Genomic DNA, 20,789 nt, shown 5'->3' with positions numbered 1-20,789 from the left:
TTTGATGGTGGCTTCTGCGAGACCATTTTGTGTATGCACATGGGGTACAGGGTGCTCTACATCGATTCCAGTAGACATGCAATAATCATCAAATGCTTTTGATGTGAACTCTCCAGCGTTGTCAAGCCTTATAGACTTGATAGGATGGTCAGGGTGGTGAGCCCTTAAACGTATAATCTGTGCTAGGAGTTTTGCGAAAGCAGCATTTCTTGTGGACAATAACGCGACATGTGACCATCGTGTCGAAGCATCCACCAGAACCATAAAATACTTGAATGGCCCGCATTCTGGGTGGATAGGTCCACAAATATCACCTTGTATCCTTTGTAAGAATGGGATGTTTTGCTTTGTATCTTTAGCATAGGAAGGTCTCGATCCTGTTTTTGCTAAAGAACAGGCTTTACAAAACGAGTGATGTGCCTTTGACATAGTCATTAAGGCATGATGGGAGGAAGATTGTGCATCTAATACTTTAGAAGACAATGACTGTTTTGGAACAACACTAGGACTGGCCAACAGCCGGTGGTCTGAAATGGTATCGTCACCTTGCAGTGTGACAGATTTTTGTCCCATTTTATTCTTCACTCGAAAGAAAGGATGTCCGTGCGAGTTCTTTAAAATACGGATCATCATGTCACGACTAGGGTGTCCAAGACGGTCGTGCCAGAGCCTGTATGAGCCAATGTCCCACATTTCTTTGTCGGTGACAGCATAAGATTCAATGATCCGAATAGTAGTAAGGTATAATCCACTTGATTGACTCATTAATTTCTCTAAAATGCGTTTTCTTCCACATTCATTAGAAGTAATATATATGTATTCAATTCCATTCTCACTGTGAGTTTCCATATGATAACCGTTGGCACGAATATCTTTGAAACTTAACAAGGTTCGATTAGCTCTTGGTGCATATAGAGCTTCTGTGATTTTAATCATTGTTCCATTAGGCAACAGAAATTGGGCAGTGCCGCGCCCTTGTATTAATGGTGACGATCCAATCATTGTAGTCACAGATGAGTTATAAGGAATTAACTTAATGAATAATTGTCTGTTCCTTAATATAGTGTGGGTAGTCCCACTATCAGCTAAGCACTCAATTTTGTCTCGATTCATTCCTACAATTAAATTAGAGGATATTGTTATATTAGTCGAAAATATATCTCACATTCTTTAGAGTATTTCGATTTAGATAGAATGATATACTTTTTCATTCTTGTAAATATTTATTTGTTGGATGCATTGCTTTGCATCTTTATAGTGCTTCTTTTTCGAACCATGTATACAGTTGCATAAAGAAATAAAAATCGAATGAAATCCAATACTTCAGAATAAAATCCAAAATTTATTAATAAACCAACGAGAATTAAATAAAGGTATTTTCAAGGAAATCTAGTTCATCAAACCATAATTCAAAATAAACTTTAAGACTAAATAATAGTCTAATTATTAATGAGGCAACATGCCATAATTGTCTTGGAAATTGAAATAAATAAATAAAGCAAATCAGTCAAAGTCTGAAGCGTCCAATGACTGAGCAGGGTCCTTGTTGCCAACGAAATCTGCAATAGTGAGGTTGACATCTGGGTCAGGGCCTCCATCTTCCATATAGTGGGCCTCTTGTTCTTTAGACTCCCTATACCTCTTGTAAGCTGCTGCTACTTTGTTACTTGCTTGACAATCTTTGTACCAATGGTCCGTAAATCCACACCTATAGCAAGGTTCATTGCCAACTCTTTTCACGGGAGGGTTCTTAGGTGGTTTCTGCACCTTTGAACCATGACCACTTGGGCCAGCACCACCATGACCACTAGGGCCAGCACCACCATCTATGCGCCACACATTAAGGGGGCCTCCACGGCCCTTACCACGGCCCATACCATGGGCCCCTTTACCCTTTCCACGTGGTGCATTGTTCCCACGTGGGTAGGGGTCAGCACGCCCAACACCCTTTACTTTGGGGTTCTTTCCACCTTTCACTTTGCCATAGTTAGCCTCAGGGATTTTCTTTGTCCCCTCAGCCCTGACATTGTTGTTCAAGAGAACCTCATTATGCCTTTCAGCCACTTGCAGTAGGTTGATCAACTTGTTAAAGGTCGTGATTCTCTTGTTGTCATACTCTAGCCTATACTGGTTCGCTAGTATAAGTGCTGAAATAGGAAAGGTAGAGAGTGTCTTTTGAATCATATCATCTTCTGTGAGTTCCTTTACACAGAAGTTCAGACGTGCTTTCAAGCACAACATGTCCTTGTTGAAGTCATTGACCCGTTTGTAATCAAACAAGCGGATTTCATTCCACTGAATGGTCAATTCTGGGAGCAAAGTATCGTGAATGTTCCCAAAACGCCCCTTTAGAGTATCCCATAGCTCCAAGGGTGTCTTCAACTGAAGGTACTTCCAGCGAAGGCTGGGGTCAATATGCCGCCTCAGGAACATTAGGGCATTGACTTTGACCTTGTCAGACGACCCTTTTGTCATTGGGGTCGGTGGGGGTTTTGATGGTGGAAGTGTAGTCCTTTCCCACAAAAGTGGTTTCCACATCAGAAACCCAACAGTGGTACTCAATTCCTTCTGAGTCCAAAATATCAAATTCGGGTCAAGTTGGATCAGCCATCTACATAAACAAGAGCGAAGATATATTAATTACGCAGTCATAAAGACATCCACGTTTTATTTCCAAGAATATGAACTAGATTATAAGACCAATATTCATAACGGTCACATTTTTCATACTTCGTGAAAATACTTTATCACGGTTATAGGTTTCTTTCGATGCTATGAATTTCTTTTATCATAATTTATAGAATATGCTCAAATAATAATATTTATTGAAAAATAAAGCATGGCATGTCAAGAAAATATTTATGTTACGGTTATAACTAATCTACAAAAAATACGTCACATAAACATGCTCACAAATATATATTTAGATATGCTCAACATATAATCAGAGAATATATCATGCCATAAAATCAGCATCACATTTAGCAAGTACGTCACAATAATTTTTAAAATAATAGGCTCATATTACATGCTCAAAGATATATAATTTCACATTTAATTACCACATATTCCAGTAAAATCAGTAAATAATTACCAGGAAAAGGTTAATAGTAAAGCAGATTTCACGTTTAACATGTCATCATGGTAAACAGTAACCATTAATTACCCACGGTAATTTAGGGAATTACCTCAGCACCAGTGAGGTGAAAAAGGTTTTCTGGGTCGGGTTTTGAGATTGGACAGCTCGGATCCGGTTCGGAGAGAACCGGGTAGGGGAGATCCGGCGATCTGGACGACGATGAGATCAGGGGTTCTAGTGATGCAAGGCTGAGCGGATCGGGGCTGCAGGTGTTCGGAGGTGGAGGATCGAGCGCTGGGATGTGCAAGACGGTGCGCGGAGAGGCTCGGTCCGTCGAGGTGTGCCGGATCGGTGCAGTTGAGGACTGGGAGTCCCGGCGAGGCTGGACTGTGGACTCGGTGCTAGGCTCGGGGCTAGGGCTCGTCAGAAGTTCGATCCAAGCTGTGCTGGGCACGCCGGTGGTGCACCAGGGCGCGGGGATATGTGACAGTTAGGGAAAATGCTAGGGTTTTTTTCGTTGCCAAAAACTCAAATATTAGAGCATAGTGTCTGATAACGTGTAAAAGTAAATTGCAAATAGAGAATGGGTATACTTATTTCATTACAGATTTTCCTTTATATAGAGAGAGTTACAAGGTATTACAATGGTAACTTACAACATAATGGAACCTAATAATGTCTGATTGATAAGTTACATCTAATCCCATGATTCTCTCTTCGTCAGTTACTTTGACGAAAGCGTCAGTTACTTTGACGAAGGCAAAAATATATTTTTCCTTTAACATTTTCCTTATTCTTGTCTGTTTTGTATTTTTTTTCTTGTAAAGGTTTAATTTACTGTCTTATTTGGGGTTATTAGCTTTTGTTATTAAACATGTGTTATTAATTTTATTTTATCCAAAAATATCTATCTATTCTAGATGCATAGATGCAACCAGCCACTTTTCTAGATGAAGAACACGTTGCTAGTTTCTCCACCGTTGATTCAATCATTGATCTCCCAGCCATTCACGTGCCCTCTATCAATTTCTCTCGAACCTACCCATCTTTCTTTCTCTTCTCTTCTTCCTCTTTCCAAGAAAGAGATGGCACTCCTTTCCTTACCTAAAGTCTGCACTTGAGTAATAGTTTGTAAGAGATTGATAGCCTCTGAACTTCTCCATTGAACAAGACAAAGTTCTATTTCTGTAAGCTCCGATTTCATCTTTCACAAACTGAAATCTTGTTTCAGCTATTTTCCAATAGATGTGAGTATGATTCGTATCTAAAATTCTTTGATAGGTGGCTGGGTTGCTATGGTAGATTGCGTGTTTGCATTTGAGCTCGAATTGCTTTTGAGGTGATGTAAATTGGATGCTGTATTGGAAAGCTTGTTCGTCTCTCTTGTTTTGGTTGGCTGCTGGTATCCATAGATTGAGGTAAGGAAAACAAAACCTTCCTTATAGCTTAGATTCTAATTTGATGTGTATTGGGTGTGATTGTTGTGATATGCTTTCTCGGTATGCAATCTTATCTATCCTTCCTCTTTCTTTCTTTCCTTTATGTTTTGTAATCGTACAAGAGACTATACTATATGACTGCCATGATTCTAATGGTTATTGCTATGTTCTCTTAGCCTTATTTGAAATCGTATCTAATCAAGTCTTATTGATAAAGTTGATCCCTTGTTATGTTTCCTTGTTAAATCCCTTGTTGACCAGTTTATCATTAAATCCTTCAAATATACATTGGTGATCATATATGCCCATTTCTTAATCCCCTTCTTAGTGAGTTTAACTACAGCAACTACTCTTTAGTTGTTATGTCATCTGAAAGGTTCTGAAATCTGATCCTTATCTTTATATTCCATAGTAGTGCCTTGAAGTATTGGCTTTATGATTTCAATTCAGACTTTCTTAAGCCACTTACTTTTTGTTATACTTAATCGTTGTTTAAAGGTGTACCTAAGTCGCTGAGATTATCTTCAAAAAGAGAAGCTATTCCTGATTTTAGTAAACCTCAATGCATTTCATGATCTTGTGAATGCTGCTACTGCCGGTTCAGTGATAGTCAAGTTTTCTCCATGAGCCATTGTCTATTAATGTTCACAAATATCCCCACGGTCTGAGAATAACCTTTGAATGATAATTGCTCGAAAGTTTTAAATGTGAACAAGTAATCATGTTGTTAGTCTGGTTCTCTCCTTCATAGTGTGGGTTGCTGCAATCAAGTTATACATGGTTAACTGCTCAATTGATTCTTCTGATATGTCTGTTTGAATTTATTTAGAGACAAGATTCCATTCTTTGATAATTTCCTCTTGCCATCTATGAGTTTGTGAACTCGAGTTCTCTACCTCGTTGTCATTAGTTCTAAACTCGTGTACCTATTGCTTTGATCTTCACCTAAAGATCTGCTTTGTTCAGATTCCTTTCTGTTGAAAGAATAGAGGTCCATGTTACAGTACTATTTCTGGGCAGTGTCATATGATATTATGAAAAGGGATTTCAAGTTTCTTTCTGAAATCCTTGTTTGATCAGTTGGTTTGGAAAGTGAAACTTCCTGGAAAGAAAAGATTGGATTTCAAATATTCTGTTCGGTTAGGCCCGGTGAATTATGTGAGTGGGGATTGTGACTCCCTTGGGTTGTTTAACCCTAAACCTGATCAGGGTACCGCATGTGGTATAGCTGGGTGGTGGGCTCTAACCGGCATCTTAAGGATTTGTTGAAATTCGAGTGAAAGAAAGTTCTATGAGTGTCATGAGTATTCCTATCGACACTTTTGTTGGTTCATGAGTATTCTTATGTGTTGACCTTGTTGTCAAATTACCCTTATGATTAGCCTTCTCTTACCTCATACATGAATACCGTTGATACTTGTTATATTTGATAAAGACTTGATATCTACAACTCCAATGTTATCTTTGAGGTTGTCTCCTTTTCCTAGTCATTTATGTTACTTTTGGGTCTGTGGTTTCTTACCAAAGTGCAGCAGCAACCTTTCATCTTCAACTTTATATTTGTGGATACTATCCTAGAGTTTTTAAAAGCTCCCATTGCTGGTTCATTGTTTGTCTGGTTCCATTCCTTGACTAACTTATTTTGTATTTCCACCATTGAAGATGTGTTTCTGTTCAGAGTGTTACCTTGAAATTAATGTCTTTAATTCTTGCCGATACTCCTGTTGGATTTGTCATGAGCTATACTATCTCAATGTACTCGAATCAATTTAAGAAAGTTTTATGTTTCAGCTTGTCCTTTTCCAGTTCAGTTATTACCAAGACAATTTAAATTGAATGGTGCTTTTGAATCAAAGCAAAATTTTGAGTCTTGTTATGTGTTTCTAAAGTCCTTGAAACTTGTTCAGTAGCAGTCTCTAAAGTACAATTCCTTCTGCCTCATTGAAAAGTATATTTACTGTGTTTCACTATCCAAATGCATGTTGAGTTGGAGTCTTTATTATAATGATTGTTTTGTCGTACCTACTGAGCTTGTGAAGCTCATTCCCTATATTCTTGTTGTTATTTTCAGGTAGTCTGTAAGTGGATCCGATATTGATTTGTTACAAGTCTTGAGCTGAAGTAGTGTACTTGGTTATTATTTATGTGAAGGTGATGTTGTGCTGGTGTTGCTGGACGTGTTATGTTTATTGTTGGATTAGATGTCTAGCTATTAAAGAATAACCTAGTATGGTTATGATACCATATGTGATGGAAGGTTTTGAAATCTAAGTATCGGATTGTATCAAATGCAAAGTTTTGTTCTATCACTTTATGCTTATCAAATTCTGTTGTTACTTTTGTATCTTTGGGGAGAACTAAACCAGGAAAAGAAGCTATGTTAAAAATTGTATTTGAACTTTTGTGTGTTACTATTAGACCACTGTACAATGCAAATGAGTTTTGGAAAAGCAAGTATTATTCATTATATTTTGTTTACAGCTTTGATTTACATCTCATTAGAAAAGGAAGATATTTGTGTTTCTTGAGGTGTTTAACTTTCATACTTCACCTCCTTGTTTTCAACAGAACGATTCTTACTTCCTCCAATATGCCAACGCAGCCAAAGTTTTAGTTATTTAGTTATGATTTTTTGCTTCCTTCCAATTTTTTTTTTAAATATCCACCAATCTTTCTTTCGATTTATTCCAGCACATTAGCCATATCCTAAGGTCAGGGTGTGACACCTACTGCCCCTAGTAGAAGGTCCTACTAACTCTAATAGGAAGTCCTACTGATCCCAATATGTGGTTATACTGCTCCCAATAGAGACTTGTTATAAGTGACTAAAGCACACAATTAAGTTCAAGGGTCCTACTGCCCCTAATAGGAGGTCCTACTGACCCCAATAGACCCCCTGATGAACCCCTTACTACCCCAATAGACCCCCGACGAACCCCCTACTGCCCTCAATAGACATCCGGTCACCGGAGTCCGGTCCTAGTAGGAGGTCATACTGACCCTAATACTGACCCTAATAGAAGGTCCTACTGACCCTAATAGGAGATTCTACTGACCCCAATAGGTGATCATACTGCCCTCAATAGGGACTTGTTATAAGTGACTGAAGCACACGGTTAAGTTCAAGGGTCATATTGCCCCTAGTACGAGGTACGAGGTACGAGGTCCTACTGACCCCAATAGACCCCCCGACGAACCCCCTACTGCCCTCAATAGACATCCGGTCACCGGAGTCCGGTCAACGGTCGCGGGAGCCCGGTCAACGTCATCGGATCCTAGTCAATGGTCGCCCGAGTCACGGTCAACAATCATCGGTGGCGAGAATCCGATCATAGATATTTATTTCAAAATAGACCTTCTATTGTTCTTATAATGGTCTATTGTAGTTTATTTAAATCATTAAGGGTATAATTGTCTTTTTTATGTTTAAATTCGTTTTTGAGAATTTTAAAATCTAATTTTGTTAGTGAGAATAAAATTCTTAAAATTAGAGCTAATGAGCATTGTCCCTTTATAAAATATGTAATTATTATGAAGATTTTTTTTCAGTCAAATGTTGTACGTCATTACAGAGCATTTATCTATCTAAGAGGTCGAAGTAATAAAGGACATGCTCACATTGATGAACACAGATAAAGACGACAAGTAGTTCAAGAGGCCTTAAAGCGACCGCAAGATCTGATGCCAACATTGGTTTTAATTTTGACTAGAAGAGTGGCCATTATTTTCCTGATTATTTCAAGAAGTTTGTTTCCCAATTTGTCAAGGAGCTGGAAGGTTTGATGATGCACAATAGGACCTACTGTGCCTGATATTGCATACAATATATCCGCAAGGAATATGACTCATTATCAAAAGCCAAGAGGATGAATGAGCTTGTTTTATCCATGTTTTTACCTGAAAAATGAGTTGTAGACAAATCTTCAATATTCATTATCAAAAGTTTACTCTTGATTGTATCTATGATGTGTAATCATACACAGGAATTCCCATGTTTTAACTCGCTATGCTATTACTCTTGATTTATAATCATACAAAAGATGTTTTTGTTGGATAACTTAAAAAATAAGAGTATTTAAAGTTTGGGAAAATGCTCATTTAGTACTAATTTAAACTTCTCATTCCCCATTCCAATGACAATCTTTTTCATTAGCCCATTTCAATATAAAGTAACATTTTTTATGTCCAAATGCACAAATCTTTACTAAAGTCTTAACAAACCATATTATTTTAGGACTATTTTGCCCTTACCCCTTAAACATGCATAGAGAGAGAGAAAATGGAAGAGAGAATACTTGACCGGAATCTCACCGGACTCCGGTCATCAGCCGCCGGACTCCGGTCACAGCCCGCCGAATGTCTCGGGTCGTTAGATTCCAGTCACCGGTGAATCGGTTACTGACCCCCAATAACTTGGTTATTAACCCCCAATAACTTGGTTATTGACCCTTAATAATCAGTTACTGACCCCCAATAATTGAGTTACTGACCCCCAATAACTTGGTTATTGACCCCTAATAATCAGTTACTGACCCCCAATAATCGGGTACTGACCCCAATAACTTGGTTACTGACCCCTAATAATCAGTTACTGAACCCCAGTAACTCGGATTTTTCCTGTCACACCCCGAATTTAGGATAAATAAAAATTCCAAATTCAAGGCATGATAACGAAAAAGAAAAACAATCAATACAACAATTTAGTTTTACAACTTGTGGAAAATAATTGAACAAGTAAAACCTCCCTCAAAACTCACAGCAATCTAGAAAGTAAACAAAAGGGAACAATGCATATCTGCCGCAGCCTCAACTCTGCTAAACCTGACCTGCAAAAACATCATCTACACTATGGATTGGTGCACCGGGTTGTAAAACAACAAACCCGGTAAGCTTTAAAAGCTCGTATTAGTAAATCTACAACAATAGACTCAACCCATCAACACATAAGATAAAATTAAGAGTTCATGCATTAAAAATAAATTTAGGAAAACACTTACAAGCAAGAGAAATCAAAGAAGAAATTAAGAAAACACAACAAATCACAATCACTCAAAATCATAAAAGAATCCTGCAAAAGCGTAGTTTAGGAATTCTATTAAAACCACACGATTAAGATTAAAGAATCTCCTGCGGATATGCATAGTTCAGGAGATACTCAGGGCAAGAAATTTAAACAACACATAAGAACATCACATAATTATTTTTCTACTCTTACTTATGAGTTCGCCAACACTTAGTCATCCCCCATAAGTAACCAACAAATGCGCACTCATGGGTTCGTCAACACTTAGTCATCCCCCATGAAGAACCGACTGACAGACTAGAGCTTTATACTGACCGTAACCAATCACCCGGCCAAGGCTTGGTTCCCGGTCCACCACAAAGGCTCCTAATCTAAGAATCACCACTGAGGCACACACATCCACAACTAATGCACACAATCACCAGTAAGGCATACACATACGCAACTAATGCACACAATCACCACTAAGGCACACATTCAAATACTCTCCCATCATAACACTTATCAAATCACAAAATAATAATATCATCATAACCGTAACCAATCACATGATTAAAGGCTTAGAACCCGGTTTGACTATTTAAACAACAATTCATAATAAAAAAATATCATCAACAACAACACAAGAGCACTTCATAAATTCGAAATAATAAACTATAAAATAAACTCGGTTCCTTTATGAACCCCTATGAGATTTACTCTCAATATATAATATCATCGTCGTCATCATCATAATAATTGTTAAAATCATTATCATCATCATAATAATTATAAAGAATTGGTCCCAAAGTGGACCTTGGTGAGATTTTACTCACCTCAACTCCCGCTGCGTCTTCACAAGCACAACACCAACTTTGTCAATCACCTATAGATAGCACAAATCAACTTAGTGACCAACAAAACAAGTTATCAACTTAATGACCAACTCAGGGACTAACAACCAAGTGATTACCTTTTACACCAACTAGCTAAAACTTAACCCAAAGATTTACCATAACAAGGCAATCCTCTTATGAGAGCTCCCAAGGTCACTGAAACCCCATGATCAGCCTATGGTAACCAATAAATGATTACCTCTATGTTCAGATTCCATAAACCAACACCGAAAGAAAACGAATTTCAGAAAAACCCCAACATACTCAAGCAACTCTAAAACCTACAATCTATATGCTCAAGTACTCGTATCGACAAGTACAACTTAACAATTACTCCTAACCACCCAACCTCTGCCGGAGGCGCCGCCACGCGCCAGCACAGACGGCGGCGAGTGGGCCCCACGCGTCGCCCCGAAACTTCAACAACTCAACAAACTTCCAACAGCAACCTTAAAGAGCACAGCAAAAGAAACACTTTTTATACCTGAGACTTGAACCCATTCGGCCGGAATCGTTCAAAAGAAGACCGGCTGCCAAGGCGGCTCAATTCGACTTCTAGACCTCAAAACGAGGTGAATGGCAACTTGAAACGTGCTTAGACGGAAGAAAGCTTCAAGAACCGAGCAGCCTCACCTGCAGTCGCCGCCGTACATGGCCGGAACGCACTCAGGTCGAAGTCGGGTCCGCCATGCTTTGCTGCAGCGCAAGATTCTCTCTTTCCCTCTTGAGTCGTCCTCACCCACCTACACAAGGAAGATCACGCCGAGGAGAGGAAGAAAACCTGACCGGTGCCGCCGTTTGAGTCCGCCGGAGTCGGCCGGAAAAGCCGGGTCGGGTCAACCGGGTCCGGGTCGGGTCGGCTGGAGATTTTGGATTCTCTCGGGGTCGGGGAGAGAGAAGGAGAGGGGGAGGATTTGGGTTTCTGAAAAATATGAGGACTCAAGAGAAAACTTTTCTATTTAACCCAAAATTCCCGTAAAACCACAAACTTCCGCTGACCATAACTTTCTCATACAAAATCCGTTTTACGCGTGCCACGTGTCTACGAACTCGTATCGTCATGCTCTACAACTTTCGTGAAGGAAGTTTCTCGAGAAACCCAACGGATTAGAAAGTCAACTCTTGACCCTTTAGAACCATACAACCGTTTCAGGTAATTTATGCATCCGAACCCTTCCGCTCTTCCTTTGAACTTTAAAACACACTAACTTCTAACTCGAAAATTCCTAAATAATATTAGAAACTAATATCAAATTCGAGGGTATTACATTTCCGGTCACCAGTAACTCAGTTACTGACTCCTAATAACTTGGTTATTGACCCTCAATAATCAGTTACCAACCCTCAATAATCAGTTACTGACCTTATTTCAACTTAATAATACCAGAAAGGAAGAAATACAAAAAAAAAATCGAGTTACTGACCTCAATAATCGAGTTATTGACCTCCAATAACATAGTTACAGACCCCAATAATCGATTACTGACCGTCAATAATCGATTACTGACCGTCAATAATCGATTACTGACCGTCAATAATCGATTACTGACCTCGATATTAAAAGAGTACACCTCCCGAGATAAATGGCAAGCTGTTTGTGCACTTTGTCACTTGCAGTTTCATCTAGCACCCTACAATTAGTTGATATCAGATAAACAAATGCGAAAACTACTAACATTATCACAACAAGTATCTATGTTTAATGAAGAAAGCTCATTTCGGCAATGAACTCAGCAATTTCAAACCTAAGAGTTTCTCAATTCCACAGCAACCAAACAGAGAATAATTGAAAATAGAATATCACATTGACTGACCTAAACTAAGGAGCCAACTCCTCAACCATACAAAGCAGCCGCTCATATACCTCCTCTTCCTTGCTTTGAATTGCAGAAGCACACCTTGCTAGAATATACATACCTGAGTCTACCGATGCCGAGGTGCGACACGTCTTTGGTGGTGCCATTGCCTCTCCCGCCGGGGCCGAGCATGGCGCCGTCCGACTCCGGGGCAGTGATGATCAACTTCGCCGACCTGGATCGGGCCAACCGAATTGGGAGCTAGCGGCGCCGACGACACGGTCTACAAGGTGATTCAGGGCGGGTCTACACGCTGAAAGTGATCTACGGCACGCACGATGAGTCGGCGCGGCACCAGATATGCCGTGAGATCAGAATCCTCCGCGATGTGGATAACCCTAACATGGTCAATAAGTGACACGATATGTTTGACCAAAATGGCGAGATCCAAGTGCTTCTAGAGTTCATGGACGACAAATCCTTAGAAGGGAAGCACATCTCCAACGAGAAAGCTCTCTCCGAGTTGCCACGTCAGATCCTCACCGGCTTGGCCTACCTCCACAGACGGCACATCGTCCACCGTGATATCTTGGGTCGGAGAAGAGAGAGAGAGGAGAAGGAAAAAGAGATAAGATATATGTGGGTTTAATCACACAAAGGGTAGTAACGTATTTTTTATAAGAATCATTGGAATAGGCTAAGGGATAAGAGTTTCATTGGAATGAGTTTTAGTTTCCTTGTTTTTGTGTATTTGAGCATTTTCCCTTAAAGTTTTGAATGTCCATTGACAATGAATCTGTTAAAATCCAAAGAAATCTTATTAATCAAATACGAAAGAATCTGTTAAAGTATATATAGAGTTAAAACAATTTGTGGAGTATGTATAATTTACAAGAATCCACAAAATATTAAAAATTAATCAAAATTATTTAAAATCTAGATTGAATACCTCAATACCCTCAGAATTGAATCAATTGATGAATGGCAGGGTGAGATGGGTTAACGGTGATGGTTTCCTTCAGTGGCATTTATCATAATTGTTTTGATTATCATAGGCAACAGTTTAACAGATTTTATTACGGTCCTTGATTATCATTACAGAAAAGTATAAGACCTTTTTATTACCCCTTTTTTTTTTTTTTTTTTTTTAAAGTTTTTAATAAAAACCCTTGTAATAAGTACAATTGTGGTATAAGAGTTCCATACGGCCATACCTAGATGTCTGCCCTATCTCTTTCTCACTTCTGACCGCCTCGTTTCCTGTGTCATGTCCTAGTTGACATCTTTTCCAACTCATCCAAACTACAGTAACTACTTCACTCTCCTCAATCAATCGCATCTCTTTCTCTTCCTAGTTTCTACTTCCACACCCATGGCTTCTCTCTCTTCCCCCTAAAATTCCCTAAACACAAAATTTCGCACTCATGAAACCCAAACCCAAATCCCGACCTAGCCGCCGGAGCTCCAAATCCAAATCCCAATCGGACCCCAATCCCCTCGCCGTGACGGTCCTCGACGACAATGTGGTCTGCGACGAACATGCAATGCCGCTCAACTTCGTCGATTCCGGATCTGCATGCCTGCTGGAGATGGCTGCGAAACGCGGCGGAGATGGAATGCAGGGGCAGCGGAGCTTGAGAAGGTCGCCGAGACTGTCTTCATTGCCCGATTTGGCCTCGCCAAGCAAGAGACCTAGGGGTAGTTTGGGAAATGCGGACATTAACAAGTGTGTGAGGAGGTCGCCCAGGCTTGCGTCAGCTGACGTGGAAGCTGCCGGGAATGCTAAAACTAATAGCAACTTCCTTCAGGTACGCATAAGACTATGTTTCTTGTTTATTTCATTTTTCATGGCAATTTTCCAGCGAAATTGCACATTTTTTGTCCGAAAATGATATGTTATTTATTTTTGAATGAAAATGGACACTGATATTTGTGCAAAGTGCAAGAAGACACATTTTTTTCTGGTCAATAAGCAGGAAAAAAAAATTATTTGGCCAAGTATAAAAGTTCGGCCAAAACTAGTCATGGAATTGGTAAAAGAGGAAATTTCTCAAAACAAAAAAAATTAAATAATTACAAACAATAGTTTCAATAAAAAAATAAATAAAGCTGAGGGTGCTTCATCGATGTGGTCACTGTGGTGGTACAAAAAGGCTGTACATTTACAAAACTATCCTTTAGAAGAAGTAAGTAATTAAATGGGATGCAAAATAGGAAAGTGGGCCCACCATATGACCAGCTGGGATGACGTGGGGACGGAGGTCCACAGACCCTGAATTTAGGTTTTTTTTTTTGTTGAGAAAATCTTAGGTCGTTAGAAGTTGGAAAACTGAATAAGAGTAGTGACCACAAGTCAGTGCGAGTGACCAAACATAAACGTCCACTTCGAGTTTGACAGTTGGTTTGGCAGGAGAAGTGTAGGAGTAGCAATTAAGGATTTTCTTTATTTTCTTGATCTTCCCATATAGCTTAGGATTACATATTTCCTCTTCTGATTTTTCTGTATTGTTTCAAACTTCCTCTCCATTTTGGGAGTCATCTCCTAGCTTGATTAGGATTTCTCCATTTAAGCACCATTTTAATACACTGACAAAAGCAACAATAAGTAATTAGCAGGATACACAAACGTCCTGATACTTTGCCTTTCATCTTGATGTAGCGTGTAATATTATCATAGGCCACTAGATGGGATCAGAATTAACAGTGTGCTCAGCCAGACTCACAAATGAGAGAGTTCATCTGGTACTGATATGAAGCAAATTGTTTTCATGGTAGATCAGCCAATTTTTGGTCCGAGCTGGAGTTGCATAGACATATTCCCAACAAATTTAAAGCCCATCCCCATTGACCGCTCATCAACCCAGGAAGAGAAAAATTCAGGCTTATTAATCCTACTCATACTCTGGGATAGATACAAATCTTAATTGACCTCAGGTGTTCTAGATTTGCTTAAACTGTTACCATAAGTATTAGCAAGCATGAGAATGCATGCTAGATCTTCCCGTTTGACTTAGCGATTGCAATTTATGATTTGTAAAAGTTTATAAACTATGATGGTTCACTTTGGATTCTTGTATTCATATTATCCCTCTGAGGATTGTGTGGATTTGGAATGACTGATTTTCCTCTTGACTGTTGACCTGGCATGTTTCTTTGTTTGTAGTTCAATTAAGTTATTTTGGATAATGTGTCCAGTATGTCATTATTGTATTTGGTTAAGTTTTTTTCTTTGTCATGGTTTATCATTTTAAATATTCATAATCTGAGAAAGGATTCCTTGGGTTATATACAGCATAAGAAGTGCAAGGGTGGAAGCATGGGATCAAAGTGAGTCGTAGTTCACAAACATGTTACCTGTGTGTGTCTTCTTCCCAGTCTTTATACCCTACATGGTCCATGTTCATGACTTTTGCTTGTTCACTATTGCAGTGGGGGTGAAGAGAAAACTATTCAGAAGTTTACAAGGAGATCTCAGAGGCTGATGAATCAGTCTGAAATGAAATCTTGCCATCAAAAAATTTCAGCACAAGAGGTATCTGCAAGAAGCTTGGAATCTTCTGAAAAGGAATGTTCGAGAGCCTTGTCATTGAGAACTGCTGTTGCTGAGAGATCAGATAGACATATAAAACTTGAAGATTTATCTGATTCGAAGGAGAAGTATCCTTCCAAGAATATTTTTATTGACAATTCGAATGAGAAGAACATAAGAAGATCTCCTAGATTTTCCCCTAGTGTGGCAGCAGCTAATTCCAATTCGAATTCTGGTTCAAAAAGTATGGGTCCTTCCAAGAAGATTATGGTCTCATTAGGATCATCTGATTTCAGAACTTCTGATGGGAAATGCTTGAGGCAATCTCCAAGAAGAGTGGCATCTACATTTGAGGCTACAGGAAAAGAAACAGAATGTGCATTGATTCATTTGCCTGAGACTGAAACTAGAGAAATAGAACATGCTTTGATTGAATTGCCTGAGACATATGTGGATCAACCTCGAAAGAAAGTGAAAACCTTAGGTTCTTCAAACAAAAGAAAAAATATTGGAGAGCCTAGTTTCTTTATTGGAGATCCAATTCCTGATGTTGAAGCACAAGAAAGATGGGGTTGGCGGTATCAAATGAAGGTAACGATCAACTTAAAACTTAATCTTTGCATACTTTCACTTCACCTTCAACATTTTGCCATCATAGGAACATAATACTAGTTACGTATCTTTAAAACTCTCACCACTGCCTAGATTTTTAATTCTTCTTCTCTTCTCTGTAAATGCTATATTTCTGTCTCCTTTAATATAGCCTATTTTATGACTGCCACTTACTGTAACTAGTACATTCACCTGTTTTGCGACTGACAACTTACCTTCAGAGAAGATCCTTGCATATCTAAAATAGTAAGTCAATTGTGACTTTGAGTGAGGTGCTATATGTCTGAATGCCTCTGTGGTTAAGTTTGTTAAAGAAACTTTCATTGTTTTGTGGAACTAGTATACACATCTACCTACCTTTAGAGAAGGATCCTAGCATATCTAAATTAGTATGTCAATTGTGACTTAGAATGAAGGGTGTGAGGTGCTATATGTCTGAATGCCTCTGTGGTTAAGTTTGTTAAAGAAACTTTCATTGTTTTGTGGAACTAGTATACACATCTACCTACCTTTAGAGAAGGATCCTAGCATATCTAAATTAGTATGTCAATTGTGACTTAGAATGAAGGGTGTGATATGTCAGGATGCTTCTGTGATTAAGTTTGTTGAAGAAACCTAAATTGTGTTGGGTCAGCTACAGTGTCATGTTAATAGTTTTTTATTTTTTGTTTGTTAAAGCCATGTTCTTGGTGGCGATCTGGACTAATGGCTATGTTTGGGGATAATTGTTGAGAAAGAAATACGATATTTTTAACTGATAGGATGAGTAGTTGGATTTTTCTGGTTATGTTAGGTTTGGGGATAATTATTGGAGGGAAGATATAGGATACTTTTGACCGATAGGATGGGGAGTTGGATTTCTGTGTTATATTAGGTTTCAAAAACTTTATTTGTGCTTCAGTCTCTACCTGAATTCTCGAAATGTTTCTCTTTGCAATAATTTTAGATTTAAACATTGCTGTTCTTTATGATTTATGTTGTATTATTTGTATTTTTTTTCACATTAATCAGTGGATAGAAACCGTGTTTTCAGTCATCTCTCTCTCTCTCTCTCTCTCTCTCTCTCTCTCTCTCTTTCTCTCTCGTAGAAATTGATCGATGGTGATCCTTTTAAATATAGTGGCTTTTCCCCACCATATCACTTAGATCGAAAAAGAGGACTATCTCTCATTCTACATCATTCAGTGATATTTAAACCGTATATCATAAGAAGTCTTATTTTGTAATAAATTATATGCCTATAGTCTTTAATACGTCTTTTTCCGTGTTTGTGTTGGAGTTTTGCAGAGTCAAAGATCTAAACGTCAGAGCATGAAGCTAAAGTGAGTAATCATTGTTCACAAATCTGTCTCTTTGGTTGTTTTTCTGTGTCTTCCTTAACGGCATCTTATTCCACTGGGGAGTGAAATTGGCCCCTCTTAATCACAAACCACCATCCCCTCCATGACACATCCATTGAAATATTACTCATGGAGGGGGGTGTGGTTTGTAAAAAAGTAGGTTCCAATGTCAATCCCCTATAATAGTTGCTGATGCTTGGCTATCATACTGTTAAAGAGCACATTGTCTAGACCAATTTAAGAAATCAACAGTTACAGATATATCAGCACTCAAATGGGCATATCAAAAATGGAGAGCATTTTTTGGAAGACAAAAGATCAATCCTGGAGAAAAGGAAATATTGGGCTGTTGTAGTTGAATATAGGCAGATAGTTCAAATCTTAATCTGGACTGGTGTGAGGTGTTCCAAATTGTAAGGACACATGTTCCCATCTAAGCATTTAAAATATTTAAAATTCAAATGAAAAGAAAGTATCCATTTTGGATTTCACCCACTCCCTGTGCTTCCCTTCCATCTTGCTGCTTCTCAATGTTCTCAGAGAAAATGGCAATGTGAAAATAATTTTTTCTAGGTGGAGTACAAGGAAGTAACGCCTAAAATGGGGGTCGATACCTTTTTGGATATAATGTATTAGCAAGAGAAGTATCTTCTCTGCAAGTGGTAAAGTGTTTTTTACTTTGGATAGAGAAACTTTTCTAGGCAGGGACCATTTTTTAGTTTGAGATACTCGTCACTCTGCTCCTGGAAGGACTTTACTTCAGGGTGCCATATTATTTGACCGTATATGCGAAGAGATTAGTTGCTCTTATTGCGGAGGTACTCTTGGTGATGAGATTGGAACAAAGAAATGTTGACATGAGAAAAGGAAGAAAGAGGATAGTGGGGCGAGATAAAAAAAAAAAAAACTCCTTTTGCTTTGTTTTATTTTAATTATTTATTTTTATTTATAAGGGAAAGCATGTCAGACGAAGGTACATGGGAACATGTGCCATTACAATTAGGCCTCCTCACTAGTTAGGACAGTGCCCTTGCTAGAGAGGACTGAAGCTTATTTACTTTTCATATGCACCATTTGGTTCTATGTTTCCTTTGTTAAAAGATTGCATTCTTGTAGTGATGATGAAGAAGACGAGATAGTTTTGAATGTGGAATGCCATTTTGCTCAAGCTAAAATTGGCAATTGCATCTTCAGTCTTGGGGATTGTGTATATGTACAGGTACACTGCTGACAAGGCTTATTATTTTCCTTTATCTCTTTTAGATACAGGTAGTTATCTAGTGTATAGTAAAGGAAGGCAGTTAGGGTGTATGTGATCTATGTAATGTACCCTTAACTCTTTCGAGTAGCTATAGTTACAGTTGTATTCGATTTATAATAAGTTCTCTTCGGTATTTCTATTGGAATTCCTACATGAGTGCAACATTTCACTCAACTGTTAAAGCAACATTTCAGGGTAATGAAGGAAAAAAGGATGTGGGGAGGATCTTAGAGTTTTTCAGAACAACTGATGGAGAAAATTATTTCCGAGTTCAGTGGTTTTATAGGGTTGAAGATACTGTGAGTTTCTGAATATTTTCATTCTATTATTTAAAGTATGGGGTGGTCATCGACGGTATCCCGCCATACTAACCAAACTCTTTTTTTTTTTTTTTGTATCTGTTTCTCAGGTTATCAAAGAAGTTGGAAGTTCCCATGACAAGAGACGTTTATTCTATTCAACTATAATGAATGATAATTTGATAGATTGCATCATTTCAAAAGTTGATGTTACTCAGATATCACCTAGGGTACAACCAACTCTTGACTATGCCATTGTCTCATTGTTTTTCCTTCTGTATAATCATCTTACTGAATGGATTGTTAGGCATATGTGGGATATGATATTAATTAACTATTAGTATGCTGTGTTATTTACAGGTAGGATTAAAAGTGAAATCCATTTTGTCGTCTGACTTTTATTACGATATGGAATACTGCATTGACTATTCCACATTTCGCACCATGGTTCCTGGTAAGTTGGGCTCGTCTCACAATCAATTAACTATTTTTTATGAAAGTTAGTAAACATAATGAGGCTTTTTTTGTGAAAGAAGTTCGGATGCTTTCTTAAATAATTTATAGAGGAAGATGTTTAATGGTATATAGAAATGGTTAATTCTTGATAATCCTTAAAAGTTCTGTAGTTCTATTACTACTCTTTCATGGGACTCTAAGATCTATTTAGCAGGTTAGCACGCATACAAATTGTTTATTGTTTATATAAAATGTAGACTTGACATTTCACGGTTGTTTTGGGACTTCAGATAATTCTCTTAGGAGCCATAGTATCTCATCAAGCAATCTGAACAAAATGGTGCCTACCTTGCGAACTGCCAAGTCTCTGGGGAACAGTCCCAGTTGTGATACTTGCAATGCAGAGTTTTCACTTTTAGATCTCTATAGTGGTTGTGGTGGAATGTCCACTGGATTGTGCCTTGGTACCAAACTTTCCTCTGTTAACCTTGCCACGGTATTTTGAACTTAAATTTCTATTTCTATTTCTTTTTCAATAAAAAAAAACAAAAAATTTCTATTTCTTTGCATTCATATTAAGAATAGCTTCTGTACTTATTAATCCTTCTTTCCTGCATTAAGAAATGGGCCCTTGACAGTGATAAGTCTGCCTGTGAAAGCTTAAAGTTGAATCATCCAGAAACACATGTGAGTATGCCTTATCTATTAGTTAATTTACTGTCAATTAATCGTTATCTTAACTGTTTAATATCATTACAAATAGTTCTATACTTCTCATTGTAGGTCAGGAATGAGGCTGCCGAGGATTTTCTTGAACTATTGAAGGAATGGGAAAAGTTATGCAAACAGTATGAGGTTGATAATGCAGAGACAACTACTCGATCAAGATCAGAGACCCCAGAGACCTCAAGAGTACCCAAGCATGATGATGAGATTACCACTGGTGAATTTGAAGTTTCCAGGATTATTGATATCTGCTATGGTGACCCCAATAAGTCAGGCAAGCGTGGAGTAAACTTCAAGGTAAATACACACACACACACACACACACACACACACACGGAGCCATTACCAAAGAGG

At 38.4% G+C, this 20,789-nt stretch overlaps 1 protein-coding gene across 1 annotated transcript in view; it reads left to right on the top strand.

Annotated features, from left to right (window-relative positions):
- Nucleotides 1-13,636: 13,636 nt before the first annotated feature.
- The window catches only part of LOC101311972 (DNA (cytosine-5)-methyltransferase CMT2-like), a 12,206-nt gene continuing 5,053 nt past the window's right edge, over nucleotides 13,637-20,789 (top strand). The window contains exons 1-11 of the mRNA XM_004301594.1: nucleotides 13,637-14,020; nucleotides 15,505-15,539; nucleotides 15,642-16,332; nucleotides 17,641-17,675; nucleotides 18,810-18,912; nucleotides 19,149-19,253; nucleotides 19,364-19,483; nucleotides 19,614-19,711; nucleotides 20,034-20,205; nucleotides 20,331-20,396; nucleotides 20,493-20,732. Coding sequence (XP_004301642.1) covers nucleotides 13,637-14,020; nucleotides 15,505-15,539; nucleotides 15,642-16,332; nucleotides 17,641-17,675; nucleotides 18,810-18,912; nucleotides 19,149-19,253; nucleotides 19,364-19,483; nucleotides 19,614-19,711; nucleotides 20,034-20,205; nucleotides 20,331-20,396; nucleotides 20,493-20,732 — 2,049 coding nt within the window. The remainder of the gene's footprint in view (nucleotides 14,021-15,504; nucleotides 15,540-15,641; nucleotides 16,333-17,640; nucleotides 17,676-18,809; nucleotides 18,913-19,148; nucleotides 19,254-19,363; nucleotides 19,484-19,613; nucleotides 19,712-20,033; nucleotides 20,206-20,330; nucleotides 20,397-20,492; nucleotides 20,733-20,789) is intronic.

Source organism: Fragaria vesca, linkage group LG5 (assembly GCF_000184155.1).
Source record: "Fragaria vesca subsp. vesca linkage group LG5, FraVesHawaii_1.0, whole genome shotgun sequence".
Classification (NCBI taxonomy): Eukaryota; Viridiplantae; Streptophyta; class Magnoliopsida; order Rosales; family Rosaceae; genus Fragaria; species Fragaria vesca.
The sequence above is the reverse complement of the archived record's forward strand: the minus strand, read 5'-3'. Positions and strand labels throughout refer to the sequence as shown.